Genomic DNA, 19,551 nt, shown 5'->3' with positions numbered 1-19,551 from the left:
GAGTGGGCGGCAATTATCAACGAATTAGTTGCCCTCGAAAGCGGTCGACGGAAGTGCTCTCTATTTATTAAGTTTCTTACGCCCAAAATATAATTTTATTTTATATATTCTACGACGTGCATAGAAAATCGATTTTGGTAACCGACATCTGTGTTTACACACAAGGCTGAGCGTTATATATAATTAAAAATGTATGATTCTTACGAGATTAGACGATGAAAATAATCAATTTCGGTTGCGCAACAAACGTTTGCGTTTGGCGGACGTCAAACGATTATAAATCAATTTGTTAATAAAAAATATAAATTAATTAAAATCAACTTAAGATTAACGCAAGGACGTCGTGTTATACTCGATTGTGTTTTTAATTAAAAATAAATAATGCAAATGTATATTCTATGTTTTTTATTGTTTAAAATTTTGTACTATTAAATAATTACATTTTTTATTTATTAATAATTAATATTTAGATTCACATATATAAATAACAAAACGATAGCTAGATAATTGTTTAAAAGTAAATATTGCTTTTCTAGAAAAATATGTAAAAAAAACTTATAATGAACAATAACGATTAAAATATCATTTATATAACATTCTTGATGATATACATTTATATTTAATATTAAAATACAGTAATATGTACAAATTTCTTAATTTGGTAATACAACGTATATTTAAACAAAGCGAAAAACCATTTATTTATAACACTTATTTTTTAAAGGACGGTTTTCGTGTTGGTATAATAATTATAATACATAATCTTGTGTTTATTAATTTCAGTCCAAGATTACATTTATATAATCTTGAATATTCTATAATTATCTTTCAACAAAGTCATGATTGATTTTATAAACGGGAGTCGCTTTCCATTTTTTTTATTAATCATTTGGAGGTATAGATACATTTTTATTTAATTAATTATTACCATAGACGTCAATAAAAATATTTTTAATTTTGGATTTAATTAGTCTCAAAAAATCAGGAAAGTGACTCACCCGAACGCAATCTAATAATACGATAATTATTTATTATAACAATTTAAATGCTTTACATCTCATATATAATACTGATAATAATTGATGTATCCATTGTCCGAACACAAAAATAACGCACTCTTATCACAATCGTTGTCAATTTGTAAAAAAAATTCAGCTAATCAAGTCGCCGTGTCCGTTCTGCCTGAGCATTTCAAGCTTGAGTTCGTGCTCTCGAGCTTTCAATCTCAGAGCTGCTATGCTCGAGCTCCTCCTGTCTACGTCTGGCGCTCCAGGCGAGGACCCACCTCCAGGAGATAAAGGAGGAGATTGCGTCACGTATTCAGTAGCCGTCGTCGGAAGAAGTTTCGGTCTTTGAGCAGCTGATATATTGGCCAGCAAAGTTTGGAACGAACTGGCAGCCGCCGGACTGTACAGATGACTCATACTAGCCGGAAACAAAGGAGGTCCAGCCCTATGGAAAGGGTGGGTGGCGCCCAAGTAAGCTGAGGGTAGCACTGGACCGGTAGGCATAGGGGGATAGCGAAACGAAGCTAGATTAGCGCCGTCAAAAGGCTTTCTAAAGTTGAATCCCAGATGCGTGAAAGGATTCGGTAGAGCCGTAGGCGCCTGAGGTGCAGGGGTAGCTCCCGGCAAGTAGGGGTTGTAGGGGTGTCCTTGAGGTCCGACCTTCTCCTGCTTTCTCCACTTGGCCCTCCTGTTCTGAAACCACACCTGCAACAACGAAAAAATACCATTTTTAATACGAAAACGAGTAATTGGATACGCGGCGTTTTAGGGCTCGCCGCGTATAATACTTGGCACATGTCGGGTAAAATCCAATTTGTTCGCCGGGCAACTCCTACTTTCAACATTCAATTTATATTTAATGCCGCGATAACAATCTCATTTTTTTATTATTTAATATGTATACTGCGCTCGCAAAAGCAAACGCGTATGTACATACTATCCTAACCGCGTTTCCATGGGGTTTAATTTTTATTTCTAAATACTCGGCGGCCATTCGTAACCGGCAATTATTGAATGGAAAATTCAATTATGCTCAGTTGAAATGTACGATTAGATTTAATTATTGTGTGTTTATAATGGTATAAGGAGTGAGGCTGGCAACGCTGGACAAATGCGATTGTCGCCGATAAGCTCCGAGATTACACAAGATAAGTTTGTAATTGGCACGAAGCTAATGAAAATTTAACGTTGTTGACAAAAAATAATAATTTTAATTTTAATTGAAATTACCTTAATACAACCAATATTAATAACATATTTTTGCTACCTTTATTTAACAATTTGTATCAAAATTATAACTAAATGTATAAGAATTTAATTTATCATATATTAGCAAAATTATACTTTTATCGTAAGGGCAATCTGCAATATACTTTAAATGTATGTATAGCTAAATAAAGTAGTTAGCTGTTCCTACATTTAAAATATATTGCATATTGCCTAAGTATAATTTTGCTAACATGCGGTATTATAAAATTTGTTATTTATTAAATCAGTGGATAATTTTATATTTAAATTTAATAAAATTGCTATCATATGTAAAATCTATGCAAAATTATGCATGCTTATACTAGCCGTAATTTATGGTTAAATTGTCTATATTAGGAAAGCTTCAGATGAAAGCAAAAATGTAATTTGGACTTACTAAAAAAAAACAATTTAGTTAAAAAACATACGAAAATTTGACTTTTTTAATTAAAAATAATATAATTGCAATCTGAAACTTGTATCTGAGATCTGGATTATTAAAATATATACTATATGTATATGTATATTAAAATTAAAATCTAGTTTTTAATACTTTACTAGCAAAAGTAACACATTTTGAAACATTAAAAAATAAGTGTAAATTAAAAAAAACTGCGTTTACAAATTAACATATTGTAGTATTTATTTTAATTGTTATTAGCTAAAAAAAATATGTTCCATATCAAAAAAAATAATAAATCTGATCATCATGATTTGACAGGTTTCTTCAATGCGTAATAATGGCAATTGTACTAACAATAATAACATAAATAAGTATTTGGGGCTACACCTCAACCGAAGGCTTACATGGAAAACCCATATTAAGAGTAAAAGAAAACAACTATGAAATAATATTACTGTCTAATTAAGCCTTTCAACTTACAGTGGATAATTAATTGTTAAAATAAAAATCCATCCTTAAGTCAATTTGGATGTATTGCATTCAACAATGGGGATCAGCAAACGTCTCCAACATAGAAATAATTCAGATGTTCCAAAATATTTTTTAGAGTGATCTTGGATGCTCATAGGTAAATCCTAAGCTTTCCTATTCAAAGACTTAGAAAATGAAAGACGGAAATATAAAAGAAGAATCAAGAAACAAATAAATTGATTACGGAGAGATCGACCGAAAGGTTGAAAAGAAAAATAATTTATATACTTATTAGTTCTTTAGATGAATCACTAATAATAAATTCAACAAATTAATTATATATGAGTTTTACTGAATGTTGGGATAAAGATAGATTTAAAAAAATATGAAGGGCATTGAGAAAACAATATGCAGTTTTTTATGTTTTAATGTAAGTTATGTTTAAGATGCCCATAAGTGTATTCTACCATAAGTGTAAGATTGACTTAAGAGTGTTTTAATATGAGTTGTTTGAAGGATGGCCATAGTGTTAATTGCCTTTAACTCTGTAATTGTCAACTTGACAAGAAGGGAAAAAATGCTTACTTTTATTCGTTGGAATGAAGTAATAATAAGGCGTTTTATGTTTATCTAGTTTTTTAAATACCTTGTTATTGAGAGAGAATACAACATGAGATAAAACATATCTTATTAAGACATTTTCATATAAAAGTGACGCTGTACAATTTAGATTGAAGGCCATTGATATTCATTAATTAATATTTAAAACCTAATTAATAATATTCTTAAGTTAATTATACAAATTTTAATGTTTTTATTTTAATTGAAGCCATCGGTAATATAAATATAATGAAAAAAATATATTTATATTTTAACCGTATTTCCGTAAGTTAAATTAAGTTATTAAAATATTTTATTGCTTTAAACTTCTGAAAACGCTGACGTAAAACGATAATAATCTTTCCACGTGAATTGATTATTCGCTTTTGTGCACAATCGAGGTAAAGCTAATTTACCGACTTGTGTTTATTTCATGCCCATAAAATGGCGATATTAACGTTTCAACTTCGTCCGAAAAATCTCGAGCGCCAAAGAGCCTCGTTTGTCCGCCACTTCACGGTCGTATTTTTTTTATTCCATCATATTAAAAATCATAATCATTCAGTGCTGCTCATGGGTTCGGTGGCTTTTTGTCGTACATGAATAATGCCCGAATTATTCATGTTGGCCCGGAATTTAATTATAAAGGCGGACTCTCGCATTACACGTACTCGTACCGCCGATAATTACACACATCGTAAATTGTCCGCTTAATTGGGTTTTTATCTAGCCGCCTCTTGACGTACGACTCTTGAGATTTTTGCGCATTTAAATAAATTATCTCAGTAAAGCAGAGTATCGATTATTATTAAACATTGAAAAATAGTTTTATATACTCTGTGATCGTTTGTATTATTTATATTTATATTTATTGTTTATATTTATAATATGTTTTTAAACTTAAGTAATCTTTAATATGTATATGATAACTGATAAGTAAAGTGGCTACTAAACTGTGCGTTCCAAATTATTACGACCCATACGCCCACTTATATTGATAATGCTTCAAAAAGTGTCAAAACGAGTTTTCAAATGAACCTCAAACAGGTTTTGGTAAAAAAATTATTGCTTTTAATATTTAGCACATTTATCATTATAACAATCAAATAATCACATAGTAATTGCCGTGAGATTAAAATAATTTCTAGAAATAATATCAGACATACTTATTTACGTGTTTTTTTTGTACTATAAATGCACATAGTAGTACTAAATTTAGTGGCACATTAAAAATATTTTTTATAACTAAAATAATAATACAATTGAGCAAAGGAATCAAATCAGCGAGTATCTGGATATTCCAAGAGCTTCTGAATTTTAAAGCAGGTCGCCTTTTCTCGAACATTTGATAACCGGATATTAAAAATATGTGTTAAATATGTGAAAAATCTTCATAGAAGACAGTCGTTGTACATATGTTAAGTAATATATACCTAAAAGCCCGGACTCGTTGTGTATTGTGGGACTGCAAAGGAATTGTGCATTATGAAACTCTAAAACCTGGCCAAACAATAACATAAAGCTTCTATTATGAACAGCTAGATCGTTTGCACAAAAAAAGCTTGCACTTGTCAAAAGTTGCGTCAATTTTGCAACAGATGTTGCAAAATTGACTCTCGATAAAATGAAGAAACTTGATCGAAAGATTTTATCTCATCCACATTTTTTTCCAGACCTTGCTCTTTCCAAATACCATTTATTTTGATCGATGCAACACTTCCTAGACGAAAATAAATCAGTGCAGACGATGAGAAAAAAAATATTTTGCATCAAAGTCGCCAACATTTTATGTTAATGGAATTAAAAAAAAATGATTATTATAAACAATTTTTTGATTGATTAAAAAAACGATTACCTAATATACTTTATTTTAATATATATTAAATATTAAAATAATATTTAAATTATATATAACTCACAATTTCTAGTTTTTTATTCTGATTTTCTAAATTTATAAGTGACGAAATTTCTATTGAAAATAATGAAGTTTTTATTTAATTCACTTATAATGTAAATATTATGATTCTAGACACCACAATGCAATATAAATGTTAATAAATCTCTTACATTGTATCTGTGTCTATTTACTACAATGTCGATATTTTTGGAATATTTTAATTGAACATAAACATTCATATAACATTTTTAATTAATTAAAAAAAACCGTAATTAAATCTTAAATTTATAATACAAATTATTTATCACGTCATTGAATTATTGAAATTCATGACAAAAAATATAGTAGCTATCAAATTACTGGGATCAATTTTCGATGTTTATGTCAAGCTTTAATTTTACTATTTTGGTTATTTATTTAATTAATTTATGTTTCATGAGGTCTATACATATATTTATACACTAATCGTGTTCTTGGCGTCGTCGACGCAGGTGAGAGGAATTCTTGCGCGAAGCGTTCAGATAAACTAATTATTGCTCCTGTCATTTGCAATTATCCGATACAGATATTTCGCAAACTGCGTGTCAGCCGTCCGAGATGATAAGCAGTGCCGAGAATAGGCATTGCTCAATGTTCAATCATATATGTCAAATGGACAATCTCGAAAGAGCTGTGTTAATGTGTCCCTCCATGGACATTATATTGGAACACTTTGAACGCCACTCAATATGCAATTTAACGTTTATAATCTAATAACAAGTGTTGTGAAAAGGCGGCGCGAACAAAAATGGAGAATAAATTTCGCACTGTAATTATATTGATACGATTCAGAAACTAGTAATTTATTGTGCATCGATAATGAGATTCAACTATGTGGATCTATTATGAGATCTTTACAAATGGACGTCTATTATGAATGTTCGTGCAATTGTGAGTATAATGAAGATCGTAACATTATATGTGTATCAAGAATATTAGATCTTATAAAATATATATATTTCTTAATGTCTATACATTGTATATATTACCAGGTAATTTTCTTTAATTTATTCATGAACTGATTAAGTTATTAATATAATATAATGTTAGCAAACCCTGAAATTTAATCGTTTATTATATTAAATAAAAATATTGATAAAGGTATCTGATTAAATACATAAAAAAGCTCATTTAGATTATCGTTTATAAAATTATGTTTAGAAATGTAAACAATTTTACAAGCGGTGTTTATAATACTTGATTAAATCTCGAGAGTTTTTGAATAATTTATTAATTTTATTCTCATCTTGATATTTAATTAAAAATAAGGGTGCGTTTTATAATCGATGGTATATGGAAATTATTTATAATTTTTTTAAACAAATATGATTTTTTAAAAGAATAGATTTGTGTAATATGATTTTATTTTGCATTTGTGGGTTGTAGGTATATAATTTTAATTAGAGTCAAAGCTTACATATGTTGTCAGTTTGTCACTATTAAAATACAATTTATATACAGGCGTAACTGAATGTCGTGTTTACCTCAAATGAATACAGTTGAAATATAAAACCAAAAATTAGGATTAATTCATACAGAAATTGTACGAATACATACATTTGACATATGGTAAAAAAATAATTTACAATAATTGTCGACATTAGCATATGAAATATTTAGCTTATGACACCTGTCTTGTATAGTGTGCGTGTCGTTTCGTTTCTAAGGTAATCGAGTGGCAATTAGGGTGTGTAATTGTAATTAATCGTAACGGACAAAGTTATTGGTTTTCGAAACAGATTGTGATTTATCGCCGGTCGATTATCGTATTTGGGTTGAGACAAATCAGTGCGGCGGCAGCAGCGGCAATTTTAATCTTGCCAGATGCAAAATGATTAATTGCAAAGTGATAAATGCAACCAACTGCAAATCGCGATATCGCATTTCCGTCCGAGGGACGGCAATTTGCGAACGAAACGCTCAATTTTGCCCTGGGCGATGTCATGACATTATTGCGTCACTGATCGAACTGGACGAGATGTCAGACATTGAGTTAAATTTTCAGTTAGTCATTTCCCATCGACGACTAATATATAGTTTATACAATAGCTTGCTGCTCTTTCAACTGCTCGCTGGTTGTCAAACAACTTTTTTTGATGGTGTGCGCACCTATGACCTATGAAAATACTTATTAATTAAAGTAGTGTATCTATTGATGAAGACGAAGAAAACCTATAGTACAACAATATATAAATACGTAATATAAATAACGTATACTTTTGATTATTATGGCTAAGGCTAGGTAAGAAGATCACGGATCTAATTGAAAAAAAACCCAGATAATCCGAACTAATAATTTTTATTTATTTTTGTTTTTTTTTTAAAAATCTCTAAATAATTTTAGAATATCATTACAAATTTTTCTAACGGCTATTATATCGTTGTATTGGAATCTCCTTGGGTCGATTTCCAGTGAAATTTAAACAAAATTTGTTGCCGTCTTGTGACTAATGTAATTGTTATTATCTTCTTTACTTGTATTCTCATTATCATTATCTTCCTCTTCTGTTTTGTCACAATAGAAAAGCATCACTTAAGCATTCAAAACCCGGATCATTTAAATTGCCACAAACCACTCCTCGATGTTTTCCTAAACGACTTTTTTAAATAATTTTAAATTTTCGTTTAATCTAAATATTTAATATATTTTTCGCTCCTCGGAGTCTTCAGAATCCATCACATCTACTATAATATTTTTTTACGTTTGAACAAGCGTGACTGGTTTCACTTTTGACTTTAGATTGTGCCTTTCCACGTGTAACATCCAATGTCGTCATTTTTTTCTGAATTTTCCTCAGCAAAAGTTTCGAGAAGACCAGCACGGTAAAGCCGTTTCATTGATAATATAATACCTTTGTCCATGGGTTGAATTAAACTTCTTTCCAATCAAATGCTCGTCGTTCGTTTTTAATATGCTTTTATTGACAATACCGCTTTCTGTGAAATTTTCTTACTTCAGGAACCCAATTGGTTTTGAAGAATTCTTTGAAGATCTCTCTATCCATTTATGCTCTTTTTTGGTCATAATAATCAACAGGAAGATTTTTTATTTTAGTCCCCTTAAATTATCTATTGTCGTTTTCCAATTTCTAAATACATTTAGATGCATTTCTTAAACACTTTTATAGATTTAATAATATCACTCAATATCGTGTCACATGTATACTTTTTCTCGGAAAAAGAACGACAACGTTCATCAAAATGTGTGATGTACAAAAAATAAAATATATACAATATCCAATGTTGAAGTTTATACCATTTTAATTTTAGTGTAATAAGCATCAAAGAGATTTTTCTTCTTTAAATATTCAAATAATTAAATATTTTTAATAATAAAGTGAATAATATAATTAAAATATTAAATATATTATTAAAAGCAAATAATAGAATATTCTGAATATTATTTATGGTTAATATAAATAATACTACAAAAAAAAATTAATAGAAATGTATATGCAATTTCAGATTTTATATTTACAGTATTGCATACAAATTTAAACCTGATTTTAATAAAATATATTATAAAAACATATTTCCGAACATTTAAAAGTAGCCCCATTAAAATTTTTTTATTACTAAGTCGACTAAATTATTATTTTATATTAATTTATTAATTTAAATTGTTGGCTTTTTATATAATAATAGACTGAAACAAAAACTAAATTGCACATTAAAACAAGTCCTATTTTAATAATTATTATAATTTTGGTAAATTACTGTAAAATATATTTAAGTAATATGTTTTATTGTACTACTTTTTAGGAATATTAGAAGACGATTTTTTTTAAATCATCGACAATATTTTGCTATTAAGAAATATTTCTATATAAATTTCACATATAAGGCATATTTAAATTATTTCTTTAAATTTATTTAATACCATACAATGCATATAAGCTAATATTTTGTATTGTACTACTTCTAAAATCATCGTCCATATCTTGCAATTGAAAAAAATCATTTAAATTTCGCATAAAAAGAAGTAATATTTTAATTATTATTGATTTTATTTTCCACTGTAAAATATATTTAAGCTAATACTTTTACTGTACTACTTTGTAAAACTATTAAAAAACTAATACAAAAATCATGAATATATACATATATATATATATACATAAAAGTATATTATTGTAAATGTACTTAATTATCAGTATATTAATTTGTATTTCATCTAGCTGTATATATATATTTATATATAAAAATAGTTGAAATATAAAAAAGTAAGATTAGAATTTAGAAAATATTATTAAGATGACCTGTTAGGTTACGATGGTTTTAATTTAAATATATAAAATAAATTATTATATATATATGAAACTTGATTAATAATTAAAATATTTTATTTTTAATTGCATTTTTTATTAGGAATTATTAAAAAAATACCCTGATTGTAAATAACACCATAAATTACATCTGAATCAGAAGTGTTATTTGGTTTTTTTAAAGGCGATCAAATAGCTACATAAAAAGCTTGATATATCGCAATAAAAGGTTTATTATTATTACTGTTTCCTTTTGTTGAAGAAAAATTTGTACTTAATTACAGTTTTCACGGCATAGCGAGCAATTCTTATTTTAATTGAATTATTAGAAAAGTGGATCATTTTGTAATCGCTTTCCAGTGATAAATTTGATTAAATCCGAAACGTAGAAGCAGTAAAATTTCTACTGTTAACGGCAGCTGTTTCCTTCATTACGGCTGTTTTTTATTCACCATAACTGAATTTAATTTTTTAATTATTTTTACTCGCGTATTCAATTGATACAAATTGAAGTTATAACAGATTTAATTCTAAGCTTCTCACACGCTTTATAATGGATCGTTATTTTTTTACTCGCTGAACAGATATTTTTTTTAAATTCAATTACGAAAACCACTGAATTAAACCGACGGTTAACTAAAACCAATGCGCACAGTTGTAATAATTTTAATTAGAATACGCTCGAAAAACTTTCTATTGCAAATCAAAGTGACACCGACCGGATAGACAATTATTTTTCCATTTATCAAACCCAAAGGCAAATGAATAATAAAACGAGATCGATTATAAGATACGATCGCGTTACGCAATATAACGGAATAAAATGCATCGAATAAATATACGATTGATTATTTCTTATGATACTCTGAATCACTTTGTCTTTTGTTCGCCGAGCACGTATCCTAAAGCATTTTTTCGTCGTTTTAGTCTCTTGTTAGTAAAAACTTGTTTGCGGGATTTTGTTCTTTGCGAGTTTATAGTAAAAGGACTCACGCTGAGTCGTATCTCGTCGATTGGAGATGTTCCTTATTTAATTTTTAATTAAACACGCTCGCAGAATATAAATTATGATACCGTATTAACGCAAGCCAATTATGTTATCTTTTTTTTTCATATGCACACAATGATCGTATTGCCATATCAGATGACATATTCTTTTTATTGTTTGAGATTATGACGTCTTTATGAAATATTTTTCATTCATATGCCGATCATTTCCACGTAAACGGCGCGCACGTCGTTAATAATGGCTAGGTATAAAAATTTTCATTAAATTACTCATCCGAGATTAATGGTTTGAGATTCTGCGCCGAGATCAACTATATAGGAACGTTGCCCTTCAGCATCCCTGAATAAGGCTCACAAACGTCATAATTATCTTCAATTAGTAGCTCCACTCGACCGACTGGTATCCGCAAGAATTTCTACTACTGATTAATGACTATTTTTTCTCTTTCTCGACTCGGTCTCCGGCTTTTTGTATGTCACAATTTATTTAATTATGCTCAATGATTGTGTTTTACAAAAAAAATAGCAATGTGATAATTGATATATAAGATAATGTGGTAAACTAAAAATATTAGCTTAAATAATTTTCATTTAATATTAATAATTATTATGAAAAATAAGACCGTGAAAAAAAATTTGACAATGTTATCATCTAAATATGATACGAAGCAATAAACATAATATATAAATACTAAAATACGTTAACAGTATATAATATTATGAATATGTCTATTAGTTTAATTTAAATTAATTTTACAACAAGATTTTTGTCTAAAAATCTTTAAACTTTATTTAGATGACAAATATAAATCGTGATTTGGTTTACCTTCAAGGCTTCGTAATTTACTAATAGCTAATTATATAAAAAATCTTTGTTTTTTAAAATGTTAACTTTGACTTATTCATTTTTAGTTGAATTTTTATAATTTATTACAATATACTATGATGCGATTTAGTGATGTATTATTTTTTTGCAATAGTCATTTTTTCTACGTGTGACGCGCAATACATTATTTGTGTATTGTTTGTCTTACAAATTGAATAGATTACAATTTATAAAAAAAGTCTAGTATCGTAGTGATATATTAAAAATAACATTTCTGTATTTTTTTGTAATTAAATTAAATTTTGTTAATGGACAAATACATACTACTGTAAATTTCAAGTGAAAAACAGTTTAAACAATAAAGCTCAATCGGCAATAATTAACTTATAAAATATTAAGAAAATATTACCTGTATTCTAGCTTCCGTGAGACCAATTTTCATCGCCAATTCTTCCCTGTAAAACAACACAAACATTAATTACGTTGATTAAAAAAGCTTTAAACACCATAAGCGCTTTTCTATCCGAGATAATTCATCGTCATTACAACCAATTTGCGTTTATTAAATAATGCGCACGCTCGACACGATTTCGTCGGTTGATATTTGAGATAATAATGTTTAGCAGTTAATTCGTATACGTGATCTATGAATACACGATTTCGTAACTAATTTGATTAGAAAACACCATGACATTTGGTGTCGTCACGACGTTCTCAAAGTATTTGATTTGATTCACTAATACGCAAACCATTGACTCCAGCTGTTTGATATACGGCGAAGTTATATATATTAATACATCTATGTAATTTTTTCACACGCACTCAAGCATGATGCCATTTGGGTGTTTACAATCATCTAATCTACGTATTATTTGATAGAGATACATACCTAGTAAAAACATCCGGATAGTGCGTTCTCGCGAACGCCTTTTCCAATTCTTCCAATTGAAAACTAGTAAAGGTAGTTCTATAGCGTCTTTGTTTTCTTTTCGGCGCAAATTCGTCCATTTCTCCGTCTGAATTATTGTCTGAAGGATTACTGTGGGTGCTACCGGGAGGTCCTGGTCTCTCTCCGGGCGAATGAAGCCCGTGATGAGCTTCAGGAGGCGTGTGCATACTCCTCCTCGAATCAGAAGGCGAATGTAGACTTCTATGCATATCTGGAGATGTATGCATTATCCTATGTACTTCCGGGGGTGAATCTCCCGGTTGCAATGGACGAGGGGATGCCTCTTCAGGTTTGGCTTCTTCAGATACGCCCATGTTTTGGGGCGAAAGATCCTCCAGAGGGGGAGAAATGTTTGCCTGCTTCGACTGATGAAGTCCTATGTAATCTGCAATGAATAAAAAACAATATTATTATCTACATAATTTACCGTCATAAAGTAATTTGCTAAAAATAAGGCTACTGTCGGTTGTAAAAGCTCGTTCTTGTACTAATTTTATGTAAATTGTTCCGTAATAGCGCCCGTATGCATTTACGCTTTTTGTAATGCAGTTTCGATTTTATAATTGCTTAAATAAAAATATAATTGCGTAAGTATATTATATGTAGACTAAGCTGTTTTTATTAGTACAGTAAATACGTAATATATTAAATAATAATTTAATTACAATTATAGAATGATGCAATAAGAACGTAATGTAATTCTTAATTAATTTTATAGTATATACGATTTATGTATTTAGAAATATTATATATTTAATGAGGCTTGTATAGCAGATGTTTTATATATTACATGTGATTAATTAATGCATCTATTATTTCCTTTCAATGTAAAAGTTAAAAATATATTATTACCATACGTCTTTCATGTGTACAAATGTGGATAGTACAGCTGATTTTATCAAATATAATTAAAACCATAGATTTAGATTTTTAATTATTGATACCAATTTTTTTTTGATCGCAACATTAGCCAATGAATAAATTTTTTCATGGGATAAAAGTTCACACATAAACTTGCCACATCGCAAACCCAGCGTGTGAGATCCGAATTGAGTGTAAAGATATTTGCACTGCCTTATAAAAATGATTCAGATTATTAAGCTAACGCAAATCTCAAACAGTGGCATTACAAAAATCAATTAAAAAAATAAGAATAAAAAATAATAATTGTGCCATTTTCTAGTTAAGTATACGAATATTTAGAATACAATTATCACAATTGATTGTATCGCTCTATTGATTTTAAAGTGTAACAGTTTTCTCATCGTTACATGACAATTAATTCGATTATAATCAGCGAATCAAACGAGCAATTTGCATAGGAAGTGCACCACCTAAATTATATACACACACATGACTTTACAAAGTAAAATGAGCCAACTACCAAACATAATACGATCGCTATCGAAAGTTCACTCGGCAATAAAGCTCGAGAGATTCCTGCTCGAGTTTTCTGATACGTCGCTGCGTTCGTTTAGATTCAAATCGAATAACGCGATATGTAAATTCGCATAAACGAGATGACTATCCACGATAGTGGAATGATGTGCGTTTTTTCTTTCACATCGTATTTTTTCGCCCATGCAAAATTCACCGCATTTGCATTTTATGCATAAAAATATTGTATCTGCATCGCGTCTCATTATTTAAAAATGCATTAACTCACCGAGCGTGGTAAAAACGCAAGATGCGAATTACTTGGCAAAACGCAGCGATTTTATTTATATATTATACGTTAAAAAAATAAGCGTAAAATATACGTTTAATATTATCTTTATTACATATATAGGATGCCTTAGATAATTATATATTAATTTACATTGTGTATTAAAATATGACAATATACTAATAATGTATAATATATTGCATAATTTTGCTATTTATTTCAGAAGAGCTATTAATTGTGTGAAAACCTATATATTGTAGATTTAAATATCTATTGTTTTTACAAGTGGTAAGTATTTTTATTAAGCAATATATGTATCTCTTAGTCCTTTAGATTCAAGTAATTTACCGTCAATGTATTATATTTACAATTATATATAACTTACTTATTTGAAAAAATAATTAAACAGACTCCAAATTATATACTATCATATATAGCATATTTCAGCTTTACACTCTTTCTCTATCTATATATTTAAAACTATGTAAGTATACAAATTTTGATACATTAAATTTTAATAATAATTATTTATATATGATTAAAAATAAATATGAGTTTATTTTGTATTATCAATACGTTCTCAAATACTATTTTAGCTATTTTTGTTAAAAATATAAGTAACCAAATATTTTTTCTTTAACTAACTTTATTTAACAAGTATATGTATGTATTTTATAAAATAAGGATTATAACTAATATTAATTGTATTATTTTGTATTCAGATGCGTGAATAATGCCTATTAATAAATTGTTTGCAATATTTTATTAGTAATTTTATAATTATTTGATTATTTTCTAATTTGTTTCTATATATATTAAAATAAATGTTAGATTTATAAGAAAAGAAAAATCATTTGTGACGTTGCCGTAAAAAAGGTGTATTTTCTGTTTTATATTAAATATATTATTTTTCTTTTCTTATAAATCTATCATTTATTTTAATATATATATATAAACAAATTAGAAAATAATTAACCAATTATAAAATTACTATTAAAATGTTGCAAACAACTCATTAATTGGCATTATTCACGCATCTGAATACAAAATAATACAAGGCAACGTCACAAATGAGCGCGGACAAATGGGCGTGCGGCAAAAGAGCGCTGCATTATAAGAGCTGCGTCATAAGAGCGTTTACCAAAGTAGCGTGCGTCAAATGCGCAGACAGCCATATGAGCGTTTGACAAAAGAGAGCACGTCATAAGAGCGCAAAAATACTTATAATCAAGTAATGAATATTTTAGGAATTAGATATACAAAATATATGTAAATTGTGAGAAATTTCAAAAAATAAAAATTCACGAGATATAGGCGCTAAAATTAATATTTTATGTGCCAGAGCGTAATGACGATTAAAATGATCAGTCAATGAAAACATTTTTATTAATTAATTATTACGTACATACTCAAGTATGGCTCCCCTCCCCATACGCACGATGTACATATATTTTTACTAAAATGAAACGCTGATTTTGAATTTATCATTACATTTGTTCTGTTATGTTCCATTAAATTGACAAATAATTATCGACTCGACGTTATAGGGCAGGTATATAGCCTGCCAGACCTTTTTTTCATTTATTTTAATTATTTGAAAAAAATACGTAAAATAAATTACTCATATGACGGCGTTCATTTGATGCATGCTCTTTTGCCCAGCTGCCCTTTTTATATACAGTGGCGTAGCTATAGGGGGGCGGGCCGCCCCGGGCGGCACTTGCCTGGGGGCGGCATATTCGCGATGGGATCGTCTAGTGTGGTTCTTAACCCTGAATGCACTAAAACATATATAAATCCACGAATAACAAGAGTTTAATAATAACCAATTTATTATTTTAAGAAGTGCTGATTTTATGACCCTGCAAAACATGTATGGGAGGGATGCGGCAATTTTAAGAATCGCCCTGGGCGGCACATACCCTAGCTACGCCACTGTTTATATGTCATAAGAATGCTTTCCAAACGAAAAGTAGACAGTTTTACATCATTCTGACTGCCATTTCTATGTCAGTTGAAAGTTGAACTGAAAGAGTTCCTTTTTTTTGTTAAAAGTTTTGATAAAAGTCCAACTTAACACTTTACTTTTAAATGGGATTATGTAGACATTTTAGACCTAATTTTATGCTGTTTAAAGTAAATAATAGTACATGAACAATGTATAGAGAACTAAAGATATTAAATATTGTGTACAGTCTCTAGAAATCCTGATAATATATTTTATAATGCACCAACTTAAAAAATCAAGAAAAATAATGTTTGGTATCAAATAAAAACAGAGTACATTATAGGGTACAAAAAACTTATTTTAATTATGTTTTAAGATAAGCTATAGTATTATTTATTTTTTATTCTAAGCCATTTCTTTATTATTTTTCTTATACTGCATTTAAGTTTTCTATCTCTATCTATATTTAAATCTTAGTAACGCGTATTCTTAAACTTATTTATAATTTATTTTTATTATGAAAATTTTTGATAGCATAACCATATTTTTTAATACTAGTAAAACTGTTTTAAATAATTTATAAAATTATTTCCATAAATATGAATTTATAATGCAAGTTATTTTATTTAATATTGTAGTTTTAATTAATATTGATTGGCAAATATAATATTTTATTTAGTATCGTATAACTATTTTTACTGATTATTTTAATATTAGTAAAAATAATACGATAATTTTATTTTATACTAATAGGTAGTAGAACAATATATAATAACCATTTTTTTAAATACAACAATATTATTATATTATCAAACTTTAAATTAAAATAAAACATAATATTTGAAGAATTATAAAGAGTTTATAAATATTTTATATTGAAATAATACTTTGATCATGTAAAAATTATATTTACTAGGCTCTAAAAATATATAAATCCATCTCCATTTTATGTAATATACATTGATTTTTCAACGGATACGATACTGGTTGTATTATAATAAACTGGACCATTGTGTAAAATATACATATATGCATATTTTACGCACAATTATGTTCTCTATTTAAACTACATTGCTGGTATATTATACAATTTATTAAGCCTTATGTTATTTTACGGTTAATTAATCATTCATTTATAAGTTAATGAGCACTTAAAGAGCAATTTGAATTATTTAAAATATGACCTTTTATCAAATTAGAAATTTTAGTCAATTTAAGAATCAATTTTTTTTTCATTACTTAATAATAAATAAATTTAATTTAAATGACGTTACATATGTATATATTAAATTGATCTTAAATATTATATATAAGATATTAACAGCTCATTTAAAATACAATAAAAAAATTAGATATATATATGCATTTTTTATTCAACGGGGAAGAATTTAATTTTTTTTCTTTACACTCAGTTTATTTTAACCTAGAAAAATGTAGCATCTCGTGACTGGCATTATACAAAGAGAATAAAATGATAAACTGTGACGTGTGTTGTAAAGTCTATATAAAATACAATCATATCTAAAACGGTAGTCGTTTCAGGCGATGCCCTGTCTAATCATTTCATTATCCACGGAATGTTCGCGTGCAGGTTTCAATTAACCGGCTTATGTGAGAATATTCGAATATATTACTGACAATGACATTGCCACCGAAAAACGATGACACGCTGAAAAATATATAATAAGCACATACACTTGTATTAAATTATGTCATATAGGAAGCTTAGTTTCTCGGTTAACTTGCACAGTTATGTGGAAGGTGTGGCGGGCCAGTTAAGTCGACGCTATGTGTATAATTCGACGATTTTAAGGAAACGCAAAGTGTTGCTTACTGCTTTTTTTTTATCAACAACAAATTAATTTAACCACACATTAAGGGCAATTACATCTCTTCTGCATTTCAATTAGAGGCAGATTATTCCTGACTGAGCTGTAATGAATTGTGGCACGCACGTCGGTTTGCGTACCTACAAACGCTCGCTCGCGAGCCAGGGGTACCGAACCACTGTTTTAATAATATACTATATCTATTAAAAGCAATTATGTATTTTTTAATACGATTTAAAAGAAAAATAATGATGTTCTCATTTGTAATTAATATAACCTTTGCAGATAGAGCTGATGATTATCTGACAGACGGTTGTTCTTATATTATAATGTACTTACATAAATATACGTAATACCTCAAAAGTATGTATAATGATTCATTTAAATAATAATATTCAAATACGCTCACATAACACACATAAATCAAACATTATTGAGCATTACTATAATTATGTTCATGTGTGTGTTATTATGGTACATAATGAGAATGATTTGCATATGAATATTTTTAAAATTAGTTCAGATTGTCTGAGATTTGCCAAATTAATATGGTTACACTGTAATAAACGTACTGATTTTTATTATGTAACATTCTTGTCGCCATTATGCAAATTGTATAATTTCATGTAATTGTATCAATTAATTTGTTTCTCGCAGCAAATAGCTGTGTAACTGTGGTATTTATTGTTGAACTTATATAATTTTTAATTTATTATAGAATACTTTAATGAAATAATTTGTAAAGAAGGTGTTATTAATATATATGTATTATGTAAATATTTATAAACAATAATTAGGGGCAATTATTGTATTATTATTATTGATATGTATTTTTTTATATATTATGATATTATGTTTTAGTTCAATTATTAAATAAATTTAATTAAAAAATGGTACAGTGTATACTTCACCATATTTGAGAATACTTTAATCTTCATACAGATGCAATTTTATTAAAAATAGAACTTTTAAAAAATGATAAATTTTCATAATTATTAATCAACCATAATTATACCGAATAAATTATCTTTATTTTTAATACTAAAATAACAAAAAAATATAATAAGCATTATTTCTAGTTTTATGCCAATGTTTTATATTATGATTTTATTACTAAAAACTACAATACCATATATATAAATATAAACACACATAAACTATGCTTTTTTAATATAATTATGTAAAAGCAAAGGTATTAAAAATGTTAATTGTTTTCGTAAGTTTCAGAACTAAAATCAGGTATATATAAAATAATGTAGAAAAAAAATAATAATTTATGATAATTTAAGTAGAATGTTATTCTACATGTATAACTTAATATTTTTTATTTGTAGCAATTTTTTTTTGTATAGAAATTATTGCTACTTGTTAGCTAAAACGTTTTTTCTCATACAT

The 19,551-nt window shown here is 28.0% G+C and overlaps 1 protein-coding gene across 2 annotated transcripts in view; it reads right to left on the bottom strand.

Annotated features, from left to right (window-relative positions):
* Positions 1-714: 714 nt before the first annotated feature.
* LOC148228485 (homeobox protein aristaless-like) overlaps positions 715-19,551 on the bottom strand; it is a 102,040-nt gene continuing 83,203 nt past the window's right edge. For both annotated transcript variants that reach the window (XM_088198980.1, XM_088198981.1), the window contains exons 2-4: positions 12,654-13,098; positions 12,174-12,219; positions 715-1,712 (exon numbers count right to left, since the gene is read on the bottom strand). In XM_088198980.1, the coding sequence (XP_088055106.1) occupies positions 1,152-1,712; positions 12,174-12,219; positions 12,654-13,098 (1,052 nt within the window). In that variant the 3' untranslated portion in view covers positions 715-1,151. The remainder of the gene's footprint in view (positions 1,713-12,173; positions 12,220-12,653; positions 13,099-19,551) is intronic.

Source organism: Plectrocnemia conspersa, unplaced genomic scaffold, assembly GCF_051122295.1.
Source record: "Plectrocnemia conspersa isolate PC_06_02 unplaced genomic scaffold, ASM5112229v1 ptg000012l, whole genome shotgun sequence".
Taxonomy (NCBI): domain Eukaryota; kingdom Metazoa; phylum Arthropoda; class Insecta; order Trichoptera; family Polycentropodidae; genus Plectrocnemia; species Plectrocnemia conspersa.
Note: the sequence above shows the minus strand (reverse complement) of the source record. Positions and strands in the feature narration are given on the sequence as shown.